The 16,878-nt window shown below is 34.9% G+C and overlaps 3 protein-coding genes across 3 annotated transcripts; all 3 read left to right on the forward strand.

The window, feature by feature from the left end:
• The first annotated feature begins 2,896 nt into the window (after positions 1–2,896).
• LOC132046397 (CSC1-like protein At4g35870) lies at positions 2,897–5,729 on the forward strand. The gene has a single exon (XM_059437021.1). It carries the CDS (start codon positions 3,135–3,137, stop codon positions 5,628–5,630), a length of 2,496 nt encoding a protein of 831 aa, XP_059293004.1. The 5' UTR covers positions 2,897–3,134; the 3' UTR covers positions 5,631–5,729.
• A 3,009-nt stretch (positions 5,730–8,738) lies between these two features.
• LOC132046399 (uncharacterized) lies at positions 8,739–9,866 on the forward strand. Its single transcript, XM_059437023.1, has 3 exons — positions 8,739–9,040; positions 9,151–9,202; positions 9,338–9,866. The coding sequence occupies exons 1-3, from the start codon at positions 8,898–8,900 to the stop codon at positions 9,554–9,556; spliced, it is 414 nt and encodes a 137-aa protein (XP_059293006.1). The 5' UTR covers positions 8,739–8,897; the 3' UTR covers positions 9,557–9,866.
• Positions 9,867–12,527: 2,661 nt separating this feature from the next.
• On the forward strand, positions 12,528–16,878 carry LOC132046398 (aspartyl protease family protein 1-like). Its single transcript, XM_059437022.1, has 10 exons — positions 12,528–13,129; positions 13,221–13,359; positions 14,198–14,433; positions 14,624–14,848; positions 14,957–15,092; positions 15,176–15,249; positions 15,346–15,445; positions 15,539–15,596; positions 16,164–16,235; positions 16,332–16,878. Exons 1-10 carry the CDS (start codon positions 12,831–12,833, stop codon positions 16,553–16,555), a joined length of 1,563 nt encoding a protein of 520 aa, XP_059293005.1. The 5' UTR covers positions 12,528–12,830; the 3' UTR covers positions 16,556–16,878.

Genomic DNA, 16,878 nt, shown 5'->3' on the forward strand with positions numbered 1-16,878 from the left:
TATTTCTCAAGACTAAGACTAAATATCAATTAATAAGGATAATGTGGTCTAATAGTCATATCAATTTTTATTTTTTAAATGATGTGCAAAGTCCAAGCTGGAGAAGAGTGAACAGAGAGAGTATATGTCACAAACTTGAAGTTTTCTTATGGTGGAAGTCATCATTGAAAAAGATCATGTGTTTAATGTGTTATAACTACTCTTATCAAGATACAATCTCAATTGTCAAACTCAAAATAAAATTAACCTCAATTAATTCAAGGCAGACTACATATGCAGGAAATGCATACCCGATACAGTCGACTATTTTATTTTATTGAACAGACCTGTGATTATCATCAAGTCAACAAATTATACATTAAATCTTCCTCATTTGAAAATAAAATTCAATTTTTCTTTATTTTAATCTTTAAGTAATTAATTATTTTCTGTACGGACCAAATCAAGCCATTATATATGATTTACAAGAAGAGCTTGTTCTTCTTATTAAGCTAATCTACATATTGTCATTATAATAGTGTCTGCTTTATCCTTTAATGAAAAATTGCAGGTTTTAATTGATCAACCCATGTGATGATGCACTACGCAGCTTTTATATATAAATAATGAAAGGGTAAAGGTCAGGTGCAAATTTCCTTTTTGACCCCGTCATTAGTAGTCAAGTATTCCTTAAAAATGCCTTTTTTTCCTTTTATTTGGTATTTGTAACTCCAGTTGTGAATGGTTCTCACAGCATTAGATTTGATTAATCTTTATATTTTGATTATAGTAATAACAATGAATGATAAAGGTGAACAGTTTTTGTGGGGCTTCAAAAGATAATATTATGTTTACTACTTATGCATCATATTACATAATGGGACTTTTCTAGATGTTTCAGTCTCATCTAAGTCTAATACATAACTATTTTAGAACAAAAGAGAGGAGTAATAAAGTATTTTCATCTAGATCTTCACTTCAAGAGAAATCTTAAGAGTTATTCATTTACTTGTTCAAACATGCACACCCCTTGATAGAAGCAATAAATAAAATGATAATTTTACTATATTACTCATAATTATTATAAGTCATCCAATGTTGAGAAGAATTAGAAATAATTAAAGCATTAATAATAAGGGTAAAATATGTATGAATTGTAAAATTATCTCAAGTTTCTCCAAGTATAGTGTATGGGTAAAAATGGATGGAAGGAGTAATTGTTAAAGCTACCTGTCAATCGTCTTGCATAGACCGATTTTGATGCCGAAAATCAGCAGGTTTGGCCCAAGTCAGATTTTGGCCACTACAAAACAATCATTTTATCTGTAACAATTTTAAAGAAGTACCAAAAATCCAATTTTGTTAATTAATTAGAGAAAATTTTCAAAAAGGAAGAAGAAAAGATTAAAAAAGTTGTCCAAATGCCATATGAGGACTGAAGCAACATGATGGGAGGCAACGAAATATGAAAGCACAAATTCTGGAGTCAACAAAGAAAAGGAAAGCTCAAGCACTCAAGTCCATAATAAACGCCTAATTATGAAACATTTGAGGCTGAGCACTGAAACTGAAAATGTTCAGCCAATAGTCTTCGTAAGTTCAAGATTTGAAGTCAACTACATATATTTTTCATGGGGTAAAGTAAGATACTACATAAGATATGATGCCCATTTTGAAGTGAGCCTTCACGTTTTACTATTTCAGGATACGTGAAGATTGTGTTTATCTGAAGGTCCAATCACTTGATGAACCTGACATTTTTTCATGACGTACGGTGGTGGAAAAAAGAGAAGACTGATAACAAATTAAAGCCTATGAATAGGTATTCGTGGACAAAAGAAGAAAATTGGAGAAGGAAAAGAATAAGCTGTTTACGGTTGCAGAAAAATAATTGCATGAATAATGGAGGAGTGTGAAGATTTAGCATTTGTTGTTAAATGCATGAGCCTCTTCAGAGAAAATATTAGCAAGATATTTGAATGGGTTCAAGTTAAATAAAATTGGGTTATTATCTTTGTCCTACCAATAACTTAATTCAATTCATTTTGACTCAAGTAAACTTTGAGTGAGTTGAATCTTGATTGGTTTGACTCGTCTCAACCTGTTCGAACTTTGACCTGATCCATTAATTTGACACCTCTACTTGTGACTCTCTGTAATTGCATTTATAATTTTATTATCGAGCCTGTAATGGTGTCTTTATCCATCATTTCCTCAGAAATCAGTGATGGATCTACATCTACCATTGTAGTACTCAGTTCAATAGAATCTATTATGTTCAACACAAACTCAGATATGGGCCTCAGAATCGTATTTGGTCCTTTAGAAAAAAGTCGGTTTTATCTCTATTGGGCCTAACAATTTCGGTCGTGTGAGTCGTTATATGAAGTTTTTGCGCGGATTGGCATTCAAACGCAGTGGTCTTTAATTTTTTGTCCCTCATATTTGTGATTTTTAATTTTTTTTTCCCTATTGCTTATTTAATGAAAATATAAGACCCGCTTCGGCTCGGCATAAGTTCTTTAACATTTTTATCTTCGGAAACTAAACTTTTGTCTCGCTCGGCACAAGTCCAGTACAAATTAAGTCAGTCATAGTTTTGGCTTTTCCGGCTTAATTTGTGTGAATGTTATGATATATATGTCGAAGCTAAATGTAAACTTTTCTGAGCGGAATCTAAGTTATACCGCACCGAAACTGCTGAAGGAAAAAAATTAAAGACCACCACGGAATAGGTCATTTGTGCGAATGACCCTTCAACAAAATCTACTATGTTCAGCAGACACTCGAATTTGGGCCTTAGAATCGTATTTGGTCCATCTTAGAAAAAGTCGGTTGATCTCTATTGGGCCTAGCAATATCAGTTGTGTGAGCATTAACAGTACCTTTCTTTCCCACATGGTGAAGTAACTAAAAAGTACTAATTGTGTCATTATGATAGGCTTTAACAGGAACAGGAGTTTTACTTTTATACCTGAAAAATTGAAATCAGATCTTAAACACCAAAGGTATGACCTTTCCACATTCTCATCACCTCCTCGGGTCAATCGTTTCTGCAATTAACCAACCCGCCAAAAACCCTAAATCTAGATGAATCTCAAATTCTCTTCCCTTCATATTAATTTCAAACCCTATCTCAACAATCTCAATTCAATATGATCTCTTCCAGTTCCCCTGCATACCCACCTTCCATGTCATCCTTTACTACTTTCTCTCCACCCCCTTCAGGTGACGGGGACTTCAATTACGACGTCGCCTGGTATGGTAACATCCAGTACCTCCTCAATATCTCCGCTATTGGAGCTCTAACTTGCCTTCTTATTTTCATCTTCGGGAAACTTCGTAGCGACCACCGTCGTATGCCCGGTCCCACAGCCATTGCCTCTAAACTCCTCGCTGCGTGGCACGCGACGGGCATCGAAATTGCCCGCCACTGTGGGGCCGACGCTGCGCAATATCTCCTCATTGAGGGCGGCAGCTCGGCGCTGCTGTTATTTATAGCTTTTCTTGCACTTGCTGTTATGTTGCCTTTGAATATTCATGCTGGTAAGGCTCCTATGGCTGATCAGTTCTCGAAAACTACGATTAATCATATTGAAAAAGGTTCTCCTTTACTTTGGGTTCATTTTCTATTTGTTGTGATTGTTGTTGTTTTGGTACATTATGGTATTAGTGAAATACAAAAGAGGTTGAAAATTACTAGGCTTAGAGATGGCTATGGAATTCCGAGTAGCCCTGGTGGGAATAGCAGTGCGATTTTTACTATTATGGTGCAGGGTGTACCGAAAACTTTAGGTTTTGATAAGAGACCATTGGTAGAGTATTTTCAGCAGAAGTATCCGGGAAAAGTGTATAGAGTAGTTGTGCCTATGGATTTGTGTGCATTGGATGATTTAGCTACAGAGTTGGTGAAGGTTCGGGAAGATATATCTAAGTTAGTGTCGAGGATTGAGTCACGGGGTTATTTGAATGAGGGTGAGGAATATGATGAGGATGATAATGATAGTGTAAAGGCTCGAGGTTTGTTGGGGAGACTGTGCTTTATGTGGAGAAAGGCCAAGGATATGTGGTATCGTATGATGGATCAGTTGGGTTTTTCAGATGAAGAGAGGTTGAGAAAGTTGCAAGAGTTGAGAGCTGATTTGGAGATGGAAATGGCATCTTATAAAGAAGGGCGGGCAAGAGGTGCTGGTGTAGCTTTTGTGGTGTTTAAGGATGTCTTTACAGCTAATAAGGCTGTCCAGGACCTCCGAAATGAGAAGAGGAGGCGATATGGCCGATTCTTTTCTGTCATTGAGTTGCAACTGCAGAGGAACCAGTGGAAAGTAGAGAGAGCTCCTTTAGCTACTGACATATACTGGAACCACCTGGGATCGACAAAGTTCTCTTTAAGGTTACGCAGAGTGTTGGTGAACACATGCCTACTCTTGATGCTGCTATTCTGCAGTTCTCCACTCGCTGTGATTAGTGCCATTCAAAGCGCAGGGAGAATAATCAATGCTGAAGCAATGGATCATGCTCAGATGTGGCTGAACTGGGTGCAGAGCTCGAGCTGGCTAGCAACAATAATATATCAATTTTTGCCCAATGTTCTGATTTTTGTGAGCATGTACATTGTCGTCCCTTCAGTTCTTTCTTATCTTTCGAAATTTGAACGACATCTTACTGTATCTGGTGAGCAAAGGGCTGCACTACTGAAAATGGTTTGCTTCTTTCTGGTAAATCTGATTCTCCTTAGGGCTCTGGTCGAGTCTACTCTTGAGGGTGCGCTCTTAAGTATGGGTCGCTGTTATTTGGATGGAGAAGATTGCAAAAAGATCGAGCAGTACATGAGTGCTTCCTTTTTGACAAGGTCATGCCTTTCGTCTCTTGCATTTTTAATTTCAAGCAGTTTCTTGGGTATATCTTTTGATTTATTAGCTCCAATCCCTTGGATTAAGAAGCAGCTTCAAAAGTTTCGAAAAAATGACATGCTTCAGCTGGTGCCAGAAAGGATCGAGGACTATCCATTGGAAAATCAAGACATTGATAGTTTGGAGAGGCCTCTGATTCATGAAAGGAGTTCAACTGTGGTTGCTGACAACAATGGATTTTTAAATGATGCATCTCCAAATGAAATTGATTTCCCAGGACAAGATTTGTCTGAATACCCTCCAGTCAGCCGAACCTCACCGGTTCCAAAACCGAAGTTTGATTTTGCGCAATATTATGCCTTCAATCTGACAATATTTGCCCTGACCCTGATCTATTGTTCGTTTGCTCCTCTGGTAGTTCCTGTTGGTGCAGTTTACTTTGGTTACAGGTATGTGGTTGACAAGTACAACTTCCTGTTTGTATACAGAGTGCGAGGTTTCCCTGCTGGTAATGATGGGAGATTGATGGATACTGTATTATCTATCATGAGGTTTTGTGTTGACTTGTTCCTCCTCGCGATGCTACTTTTCTTTTCTGTACGAGGAGACTCAACAAAACTTCAAGCCATATTCACACTTGGGTTGTTAGTGATGTATAAAATTTTGCCCTCTGATAATGATGCTTTTCAGCCAACTTTATTACAAGGCATACAGACTGTTGACAACATTGTAGAAGGGCCGACTGATTATGAGGTGTTCTCACAACCTACGTTTGACTGGGATACATATAATTCATGACTTGTGAATAAAATCAAAGATTTGTGTTGAGATTTGTATATATGCTTATTTGTAATTGGATGTGTTTCTGCATCTATCGATCTCTCTTTCTCTTTTTCATGGTTCGTCCTTTGGCTGGAACATTTAGTTGTAAACAGATATTTGGCTTAGGACCACACGAGCAACGGGTCACATGTTCTAATGTCTACCCTGGTTCCAGTGTATTAGTAGTCCGTAGTGTTAGGATCAGGTCTTGTTTAATATTGCGGTGTTTGACGACAGTATGCCTTCAGTTTATCTTAGTGTTAGATTTATAAATTTAGTTCTCACAGCATTGGCAGATCAAGTTTTGACCAATCTACTGAGTGAATAGATGTTTACGCCAACATCTGCTCAAGGTTACTTTAGAGTTGTTGCGTATTTGGTCCATTTTGCTTGGGAGAAACATTATATACTTTTGGCTTTCTCAAAGGACTAGAATTTTCATTTAACTAGTTTTTAATATGTTCATTGTATCAGCAAAATTGCTGTTGCCCTATTTGTTTGTCCTCACTTTGTAGCATTGCAGGACAGTCCATTTCATAGTAGTCGTAACAGCTGTAGTGTGGTTTTTTAAGTTGAAAATATTGCCTTACAACCAGGAAGATAAGTTTAAGAAACGAGGTTCTTGGAGAAGGTTTGATGTTTGCTGTTTTCTCGTGCGTTCACGTTAGCATATGATTGTTGTCTTGGTAGGTCAACCCTATGCCAAAGAAGTGGGTAATAAATTGGTTTAATGAAACCTTAAGACTTTTTTAGAGGATACAATTGCTATTTTTGTTTTTGTTTTTGTTACCAGGAGGTAAGGAATCAGTTCGTTAGAGATACAATGGTTACGAATGAACGATACTAATGGTATTGCACTTCTAAAGAACAATGCATTTTATGTGTACATGTACCAAAATAACTTCGAGTATCAAATGAATGGACCAAGTCAAAATTGGCCAGTCAAATAGGCTAATCACAATATAGATCATGTCCCGATTTGTCAATAATTAATGCTCCAAGATGTTGTGTCAAATACGTGTCGTGTATCAGAACATAACTCAGCTCACTCAAGACCACTTGTCAAACAATTCTTGTTCCAATTGGATAAAAAAAAAATTGTGTGAATTTATTCCCCTTTGAAGTTATTTTTGTTGATAGAGGAAACATTGAATGGTCAATTCAGGTTCTGTCAGGTGTAAGTCATCCTAAATTATATCACTTGTCCAACTCGTGAAATGTTGTACAAGTGACATACAGAGTTAATTCCTAAACCATAATTCAAGTTTGGAAAATTACCTTTAAATATCACTTTTATTTCTTTTAAGATAATAAAGTCATTCAACTATCACTATTTTCCTCAAAATATACTAAACACTTCAAAGGCATCATTCTCTCCTATTTGTCATGTCATGTCATTAAATTCCTTTAAAAAAAAAAAAAACGAATAGACTTTTTTAACGCATCAAACCTATTTAACTAAACCTATATTTTATACCCAATTAAATATGATTAGATCAAAAACGACAAAGGAATCAAACCGTACTTTCTATTAAGTCACTTTTTCAAATCTAAGATTCTTTTATCTCAACTCAAATATATTATTTTTCACTTTAAATTTAAATTTAAGTAGTTTTATCTTTCTATTCAAATTCAAATATTTTTAAGTATCATATTTCCCCCACATTAAACGATATATTCTTTCCACATTAAGAAATAAAGTAAGTGTAAATTTTTCCTTTATATTTTGAGTTATTTATCTTTAAATATGTAGTGTGTAATTTTTTAGTATTTCCATCATCCACTCTTGATGGCCACAGATCCTCTTTATTGACGTCTATAAATCTTTTTTGAGTTATGTCGTAGTTTGTTGGAAAAAAGGAACTTATGCTAAAGAACAACAAAGTTAATAATGTGGTAATGGAGAAATTATGATAAGCAAGATCTGACATATATAACTCAAATATCAATAGATGATTCTTATAAGTCTTGAATTGAATTTTCTTGGTTATGTATACTTTGTAAGAATTGAATTATCTGCTTATGCATACTAATAATTAAATTTGTAACAACTAAGTTAGCTGAAGAAGTGCTTTATGTATGCAAAGATAATTTCTCGATGGTCTAGAAATTAAAATACAAAAAAATTACATACTACATAATTAAGAATAGATAACTCAAAATACAAAGGAAAATTTTTACACTAACTTTATTTTTTAAAATATAAGATTCAATTAGTTTTCTTATATGTTAAGCTTATACGAAAGTAATTTTTTTGTTATCTATGTAATTCCATTTTAATGTGAAAAGAATATGTCATTTAATGTGGAAAAAAAATATGATATTTAAGAATATTTGAATTTGAATAGAAAGACAAACCTACTTAAATTTAAATTTAAATTTTCTTTTATTTGAATTGAGAAAAAAGAAACATAGATTTGAAAAAGTGGCATAATAGAAAGCATGGTTTACTTTGCCGCTTTTTTAACCGGGTTACACTTGACTAAGTATAAAATATGAATTTGGTTAAATGAGTTTGATGAGTTAAATAGGTATATTATTCAAAAAATTGACTTTAATGATATAGCATACCAACTAGGAAAGAAGGAGGCTTTTGAGGTGTTTAGTATATTTTGAGGAAAATAGTGATAATTGAGTGACTGTATTGTCCTAAAAGTAACAAAAGTGATATTTTGAGGCAATTCTTCAAACTTGAGTGATCATCTAGGGAATTAACTTGTGACATATAGTGACAACCCTAACCCTACTTATGATTAAAGAAGTTAACATTAGCAAATGCATGTATACGTTAAAAGATAATTTTCTCAAAACATAAGCAGAAAATTGAGTTAAATTATGAATGCAATAAGTGTTAGGAAACCTAAATACTTGGACCAATGAATTATAGGCAAGATGAGAAATGGAGAAGAAATAGGAAAAATAAGCTATAGTCAAATACCTTAAGTTACGGGAAATCTTGGCCAAGCAATTAATTGCCTCATTCAACCTTTCACTATAACTAACTAAACTTGTATAAGCCAGTGGACCCCACTAATCACTATTTTATCTCTTTCTTTGTCCCAGTCTTTGAGACACAACTTGTGGCCGATGTTAACTTATGGTACAAACATGTGTAATCGTTTTCCAGAAAGGTATAAATAAGCAGGAACAGTTATAGAAAGTGTCACAAGTTCTCTTACTTGTGACATTTAATTAGTAGAATTACACTTTTCATATGTTAATTAGAGAAACATTGAGAGACAGATGTATCATTCTTCAGTGAAGAGCATTTTTGTTGAGGAGAAAAATGTAGAAAATGATGTGCCGCCTATTTGCCCTAAGCCTAGAAGACTTGGATCCTCTACTCTTCCTGAATTCCTCAAATCCCTAAATTGCAATGATAACAGGTACTTAATTCTTTTACTCCAATAATTCACGCTTAATATTTTTATCAAAATGGGGTATTATATTTGTGAGATCTCTTGAGAAATAACATTTGGAAAATTCATGTGATCAGCCAGAAGAATTTTGATGGAAGAAGTGGGATTCTCAACATTGTCGCTGAAAAGGTTTGTTCTCTAATGACTTCAAATCTTGCATGCGTCTTATGATTTTTCACGTACTTCTTTTTAATTTGGCAAGTCGATTATACTTCTTATTTTGATGGCAATAGTAGATTTTCTTAATTTCTTTTTCCAATGCAGACTAGAGATGGACGAAATTCACCATCTTGTTACTCGGGTTCTCCTCCTGGAAGAACCGGTAATCCTTTGGTACACGACGTGCAATTTATTCAGCAGATGGAGCATTTTTCACCTTTGACAAGAACCAACTTGTCTGATAAATATGGATTTATACCTCTGTCTCTCCAGCTTGAGCAATACACAGAGATTAAAAAAAATTCACAATTTTGTTTACTTTAAGAAGCATAATGATAAGATGTATAAGTCAAGATCCCTCTTTGAGGGAGTTATCTTCTTTTTTTTTGTTATTTTTTAATGGGTAGTGCAATAGTGCCCTGTTAGGTTGTGACGTGAGCAAACAATATGTAAATATGTAGTACGATTTTTCTTTTTTGGGTTTTGATTCAACTGAACATTATATGTACATGTTAACTTTGAGAATGACTTGCACTAGTTGTCAATTGAGAGGCGAGTTTTTGGGTAAATGCTTACTAATTTGAGCAATTAATGACTTGAATTCTCTTTTCGTCTTTTTGTCAAAACTTTTGTGCATTATCTGAGATTTTGTTTAAAGTGGAAATTCAGGATAAATTTAGTTCATTGAAGGAACCTTGTGTATGGAATCTTTCTTTTGAAAAAGAAAATCGGGTTCTTATTATACATATGTAGTATGAAACGAATTGGCTAACTAATATGGACTGCTAAACGCCTAAATGAAAATGGAATTGAGAAAGCAGAAAAAAGAAGATAACAGAAATAGAATTGAGCTATCAACAAAATCAGGAGGAATCTAAGTTTTTTTTTCTTCTTATTTTGCAATGAAAACAGAGATAAAGAAATGACCTTTCTGACTTGGATGTCCACAAATTTAAACTTCCAAACTAAATTATATCCCCCAAGTTAGTGTGGGGACCGAAATTTAAGAAAATTAAGATCTAAATATAAGTGTCAGTTCAATGAGACAACAAAAGAACATACTAGTATAAATTATTTTCAAACAAAGTTTATAAAGTTGAAGAATATTTAATTTTTCATGCCCCACATGGATAGAAGGAAATAGAAAAGGAGCCGCTTAAAGGTGTTTGTCTCGTTCGTTGTCATGCAGATACAATATTTATTTCACAACTTGCTTTAGCGGTCAGGAGAATTATAAAATTCATTAAAACACTTGGGAAACAGTCTGCCAGCTCTATATAAAAATTAAAAATAGATATTAACATGTCAAAAAAAAGAGCAAATTTAATAAAACCCTAGAGTATCACTTTCTTGGGAATTAGACAAGTGTCAAGTCTGCCCCATACAGATATAATTCGTCCAAGTCGCTTAAATCTAAAGCGTAGGGGCCGAGTTATAACCTGTTGATAACTAATCTTATCTTGATCAATCTTTACATGGCGTTAGATTATAATTAATTTATTGATTTATCCTTTCCGGATTACTCATTACTTTGAATTTGATCTCTCGTACTTGTTCAAGGTCAATTTTGATAACAAAGAAACATACCTAAATTATCGCTTCTTCGCGGGTTTCATACCTCAATTATCCATCGTACCTTTTATCTACCTAAAGTATCATTCTAGTCGGATACACCTCGATGTTAGTTTAGGTATGTAAAGATAACAATGGATAGTTGGCCAACTCCTCATCGAGGTGTGTTTTAATATAAATGGAGTGATAATTTAGGTAGGTAAAGGAACAATTGATAATTGAGGTATGAAACTCGCTAAAAAGTGATAGTTTGTGTGTGTTTGTGACCATTAACTCTTTCTATTAAGATTGAGACATTTGAATCTAAATATTAAGATGTGTGTTAAGATTAAAATGTATAAGTTTGAATACACATCTAAATATTAATATATCGTATTAATATACGACTAAATAATTAGGATTGTTCGTTTTTTCAACATCTTAATGCATAAATGTCTTTAATTATTTAAAAATTAATAAATATGAGATTCATACAAAGTACTAATTAATCTAATATTATATCCACCAATAATATATGGTGGTTCGTAATAGTAGTGACTTATGGTGGTGGTTGTGGGTGCCGACTGTGATGGTGATTGGTGAGAGTGTTGGTTGATAGTGATGATTGTGGATATGTAGCAGTTAGTAATGGTGGTCACTTTTTTTTTTTTTAAATTCAACTCACCATGTTATTCATTGCCAGAGAGTGGGAACAAAGTTTGTGGAGGAAGAGTCCACCTTTCCGCTTTGAGGGATCGACAGGCCAATCTCTTTACATACTTGGTGCAACCAAAAAAAAAAAAAAAACTGAAAACAAACTAGAAGACTAATGCTACCACATGCACTACGGTGGGTTGTAGCAAATTTCATTTGCCTTCAGTTGGCGGACTCGGAAGGAAAGCATCTCCATTTTGTCCAGCTGTGTTAAACCCCTGACTATTCTAGGCAACCTCTCAAAACTTGTAAAGATTAGCTTTCTCCTATGTATTTGGCTGATTGTTGCAAGCTTGTCTGCTACTCGATTTGCTTCACGAAAATAGTGTTGGATTTGGATCCCATTTTCCTCAATTCTCCTTTTTATATCCTCCACTGTTTGAGCTATTCTCCATGGCACTGTAGCTTCACCTTTGACGCACATTGTTAGCATCTTTGAGTCCGCTTCTGCCACCAAATCATTAATGCCATAGTCCATACCGAGTTGTAGCCCAATTAGATGCGGTTGATAATTGATTGATGATTGTTATGGTAACGATGATTGGCGGTGATAATGAAAAATGATGGCTAATGGTGGAGATTGGTGATGGTGGTAATTGTGGCTGAGGATGATTGTTATAGTAGTAGATAATGATGGACGACGACGGTATTAGCGGTGAAATTTGATTAAAGTAATGGTGAAATGACATCTTTACAAAAATATCGAATACCTAGCATCTTAATAATATTAAATTTTTTGTTGCAAATCATAACTATTTAAATCTATTAAATTATTAAGTCGTAAAAGAGAAAAATAAATATAATTAATAATTAAGATCCAAATAATTAAAAATTTAAATTTTTCATTAAGGTCAAACGAATGAGTCATTAGTTATGCCCCAATTATGACTCATCCAAATCTTGGTTGAATTTTGCTCAACACAATTTTTAACATGCGAGAAATGGACTTAACCTGTCCATTTGACATCATAGTGGCCCATCACGTGCTAGATTATCATTATTCACAACTGTGATTGTTCAAGTATTAAAGACCAAAAATCCATCAAAAAAGCAAATCAATCACCTCAGCGAAATTTTCTCAACTTGGCAAACTTAGTTTTGGAAATTGAGTCAATGAACAACCCCATGAAAGCTCCTAACCGACTCAGTACAATGGAGTAATCCTATTTTCTTGAACTAAAACCCAACATTCCTCAACAAACAACTCTCAAAATTTACTCTACTCCCAAACTAACCCCTTTTTCTCTCTCCTTTTCCTTTTCTTGATTCTCCCTCTGTAAACCTAACCCAATAATTTCAGTTCAAGATCTGAGTTTCTAAGGATAGAAGAAAAATGTCTTCTTTCTTTATTTTCTTTCTAACATTGCTCTCATTTTTCCCATTTCGACAATGCAATGGCCGTGTTTTTACATTTGAAATGCACCATCGTTTCTCTGAAACAGTCAAGAAGTGGTCACTGCAGAAAAAAATTGGTGGTCCACTTCAAAATTGGCCTGTAAAGGGAAGTCTCCAATACTACACTCAGTTGGCTAACCATGATAAGTTGTTACATGGCAAGAAGCTCTTCAAATTTGATGGACCACTTACTTTCTCTGATGGAAATTCCACTTTCCGGATCAGTTCTCTTGGATTGTAAGACCAAAACCCTCTTTTTATTTTCTTGGGAGTAATTTTGTGGTGTATTTTTTGAAGTTCTTGAATTTGTTTTGGGGTATTTTTGTAGCTTGCATTATACCACAGTGACATTGGGGACACCTGGTTTGAAGTTTCTTGTGGCTCTTGATACTGGGAGTGGTTTATTTTGGGTGCCTTGTGAATGTGGCAGATGTGCTTCTACTGATGATCCTACACTTTACAGCTCTGTATGTTTTACTTTCCCTTCATTTTTTGGGTATCTTATATGTGTATGAATTTATTGATTGAAACATTGTGCCTTTGACAGCTAAACCATTTTGTTGCATCCATGAATTATATGCTATTTAGGCACAAGATGCATATGATGGAAATGTGAGGAGCTTATACGAGAGGTCACCTGTGAGAATGTAGTAAATGATGACCTCTACTTGCGTGTGAAAAGTGAAAACCACTGTCATTGATTTACAAACCTATGATAGTATCCACAAAACTCTGTGCCTTTAGGAATGTCGTATACCATGACTCGTGAGTGTAATTTTTATGTTCTGATAAGAGTCGGTACATTAAACTAGAAAATGACCACTTATAAGGGCATTATAGTATGGGTTCTACATTTTTGGATAATTTTGTGAAGCAGCCAAAGAGAAGTTTACATCTAAATTTTCACGAGTATGCATGATCATAGATTCCTTTATCTAATTCACGTGTACATTATTCTCAACTATGAACAGATAGCAAACTAGTTCTCCCGTATGGTAGCTTTTGGGCACTTATGAACAATTGATTTGTCAAGCAACAGTGTTTTATTGCCTAGTTTTCCAGTTGGGGTTACCATTTTACTGTTGTTTGATTCCCTCACAGCCTTACTCACCAAACTTGTATGTTCATTTTGTCAGTTTCTCATCTAGGCCATGGTCTGATGGAATTAAATTTACTGTTAACTTTGATTTGCAAGATAAATTATGAGAGTGGTTAGACAGACTGTTGGAGAAATGAGATGCATTCCTTTTAGTGGTTATTGTTTCATTTTCACTCCTTTTGAAGGGGATTATGTTTTTGTTCCAGGATTTTGAGCTTAGCATATACAGCCTGAACGGATCGTCAACTAGCAAGAAGGTCACCTGCAGCGATAGCTTGTGTACAGAGCGCAATAATTGCCTTGGTGTATATAACCACTGCCCTTATTCAGTATCCTATGTATCCTCGGAAACTTCAACTTCAGGAATTTTGGTGGATGATATTTTGCATTTGAGAACAGAAGACAATGAGAAAAAATTTGTTCAGGCGCGTGTGATCTTTGGGTAAGTATCCTGAACTTCTTTTATCTAATTGACGTGAATTTGTTTGTTTAGTTTGATGTCTGGTAGTTTAATTTTAACTGTTATATGTGTTGTATGGAAAGTACATTTGGGTTAACTGATTAGCTGAGGAGTTCTTCTGCTTCTGACCAAGTCCTCAAATTCATTTTCTGATACTATTTCAAGTGTGCAGTTGTGGACAGGAGCAAACTGGTTCTTTTCTAGATGTTGCAGCACCAAACGGTTTATTTGGGCTTGGTCTCGAGAATATATCAGTCCCTAGTATTCTGTCTCGGGAAGGTTTTATGGCAGATTCCTTCTCCATGTGCTTTGGTAGTGATGGGGCAGGACGGATTAGTTTTGGAGACAAGGGTAGCTTTGACCAGGAAGAGACCCCTTTTAATATAAACCCATTACAGTAAGTGGTAATCACACCATTAAACACCACCTTAAATTTATTTTTGTCTGCTCCATCAAAGATCTTTTGTATTCACTTAATCATGCTCTCGTGGCAAACCTTTTGCAGCCCAACATATAACATTTCTGTGGATCAAATACGTGTTGGAGCAACTCTCGTTGATTCAGGTTTTACAGCACTTTTTGATACCGGAACCTCCTTTACATATCTTGCGGGCCTATCCTATACAAAGCTTTCAGAGAGTGTAAGTATCCTTTTCAAATGGTATACTTATTTGTAGACATTGTTAGACAATGTTTAAGATTCAAATGCCTTCTTCCTCAATAGTTCCATTCTCAAGTACGAGACAAGCGGCGTGCACCTGATCCGAGGATCCCTTTTGAATATTGTTATGATATGAGGTAAAATATGCTAATACACACACACAAACATTTTTTTTCAACATTTTATTATTTACTATGTTTCCCTTTTATCATTTTATGATTTCAATTGGACAGTCCTGATGCAAACACTAGCTTGATTCCTAGTTTAAGCCTAACTATGAAAGGGGGAGGCCAACTTGTTGTCACTGACCCAATTATTGTCATATCCATGCAGGTATAATTTTTCAACTATCTTGCATAATATTTTCTTTTCACTTTCAATTATTGCCTTTCCTGTAAATGTACTAAAATACTGTCTCCTATGCAGAACCAACTCGTGTATTGCCTGGCTGTTGTGAAGAGTCAAGATCTAAATATAATTGGACGTAAGATTTCCTAAGTGCGAATTGTTTTTGAACTTTCTATTTTTCATTTTCATTGAAGTGAAGTTTCAAACACGTGGTAAGAATGTCTTTACTGCTACATGAAAAAAAGAAAAAAAGAAAAAGAAAAAAAAGAGAAGTGTATTTTAAACTCGGAGCAAAAATAATATTTTACATGGAAAAGTTGATTACACCTTTGCATTAAAGACTCAGGTTTAGTGGTCTCAAAAAACGACTCAATTGAATTTGGGCAATTTAGCCAGAATACTATGTGCTAAAAATTATTTCAGAAAATACTATTAAAAATGGACCTTGTTCAACTCCAAATGTTAGCATGAGGCGAGGATTGCCAAGACCATATAAGTAGACAACAACTTATACTCTCAACAAATGTGGGAATCTCACACACACACGCTCTACCTTTCACCCTCGCACAACAAGCATTGAACGTTTGGAGCGTGAACAATATAACATGGAGGTGTAACATTGTATAAACCAAAACTATAGATGGGCCTGGCTCTATACCATTATGATATCTGATTGTGATTGCTCTTACTGATCATTTTCCAGAAAACTTCATGACTGGATACCGCTTTGTGTTTGATCGAGAAAAAATCATCCTTGGTTGGAAGAAGTTTGATTGTGAGTATTGTTCTTGGTGTTGTTTTCTCCAATAACTTAAATATGGCAAAAACTGTAGTTTGTTAATACTTGTTTGGATTTGTGACCTTCATGCAGGTTATGACATTGAGAAAATAGACCATTTCCCATCACAGCCCGTTAATACCACCAATGTGCCACCTGCTGTTGCTGTTGGGCCTGGAAATGATAATGCAGAAAAATCAGATGAAAGGACTACAAATACTCCTCAAAGTTCTTTTGCATCATCTGTTTATCAAACATTGTTTTTGAACCTCATAAACTACTATCTAGCTATAATGTTGCTACTTTATCATAGCTAGTTAGCTTACCATATGCTCATACTCGCGTATGGTTGAAGTTCTCAGGATTCAAGTAGGCTTTTATCATAGCTAGTTGACACATAGTGCAGATAACAATCTTGCTGAGCTCCAATATGGTTAGAAATTTTAGCGTTGGTTTGCCTGGTCCTATTTGATATCGAGGCTAAACCATAATGTAAATACATATAGGAAAGTTATTTTTATTCCGAGCCAAACCTTGTTTTTTTGGTAGGTTATGTACATTATGATTGCAATAGAAGTATAGAACAGTGAGATTGTGTAGAGCCACCATGTTCCAGAGTCATAGCTGCAATTATATTCGA

Source organism: Lycium ferocissimum, chromosome 2 (genome assembly GCF_029784015.1).
Source record: "Lycium ferocissimum isolate CSIRO_LF1 chromosome 2, AGI_CSIRO_Lferr_CH_V1, whole genome shotgun sequence".
Classification (NCBI taxonomy): Eukaryota; Viridiplantae; Streptophyta; class Magnoliopsida; order Solanales; family Solanaceae; genus Lycium; species Lycium ferocissimum.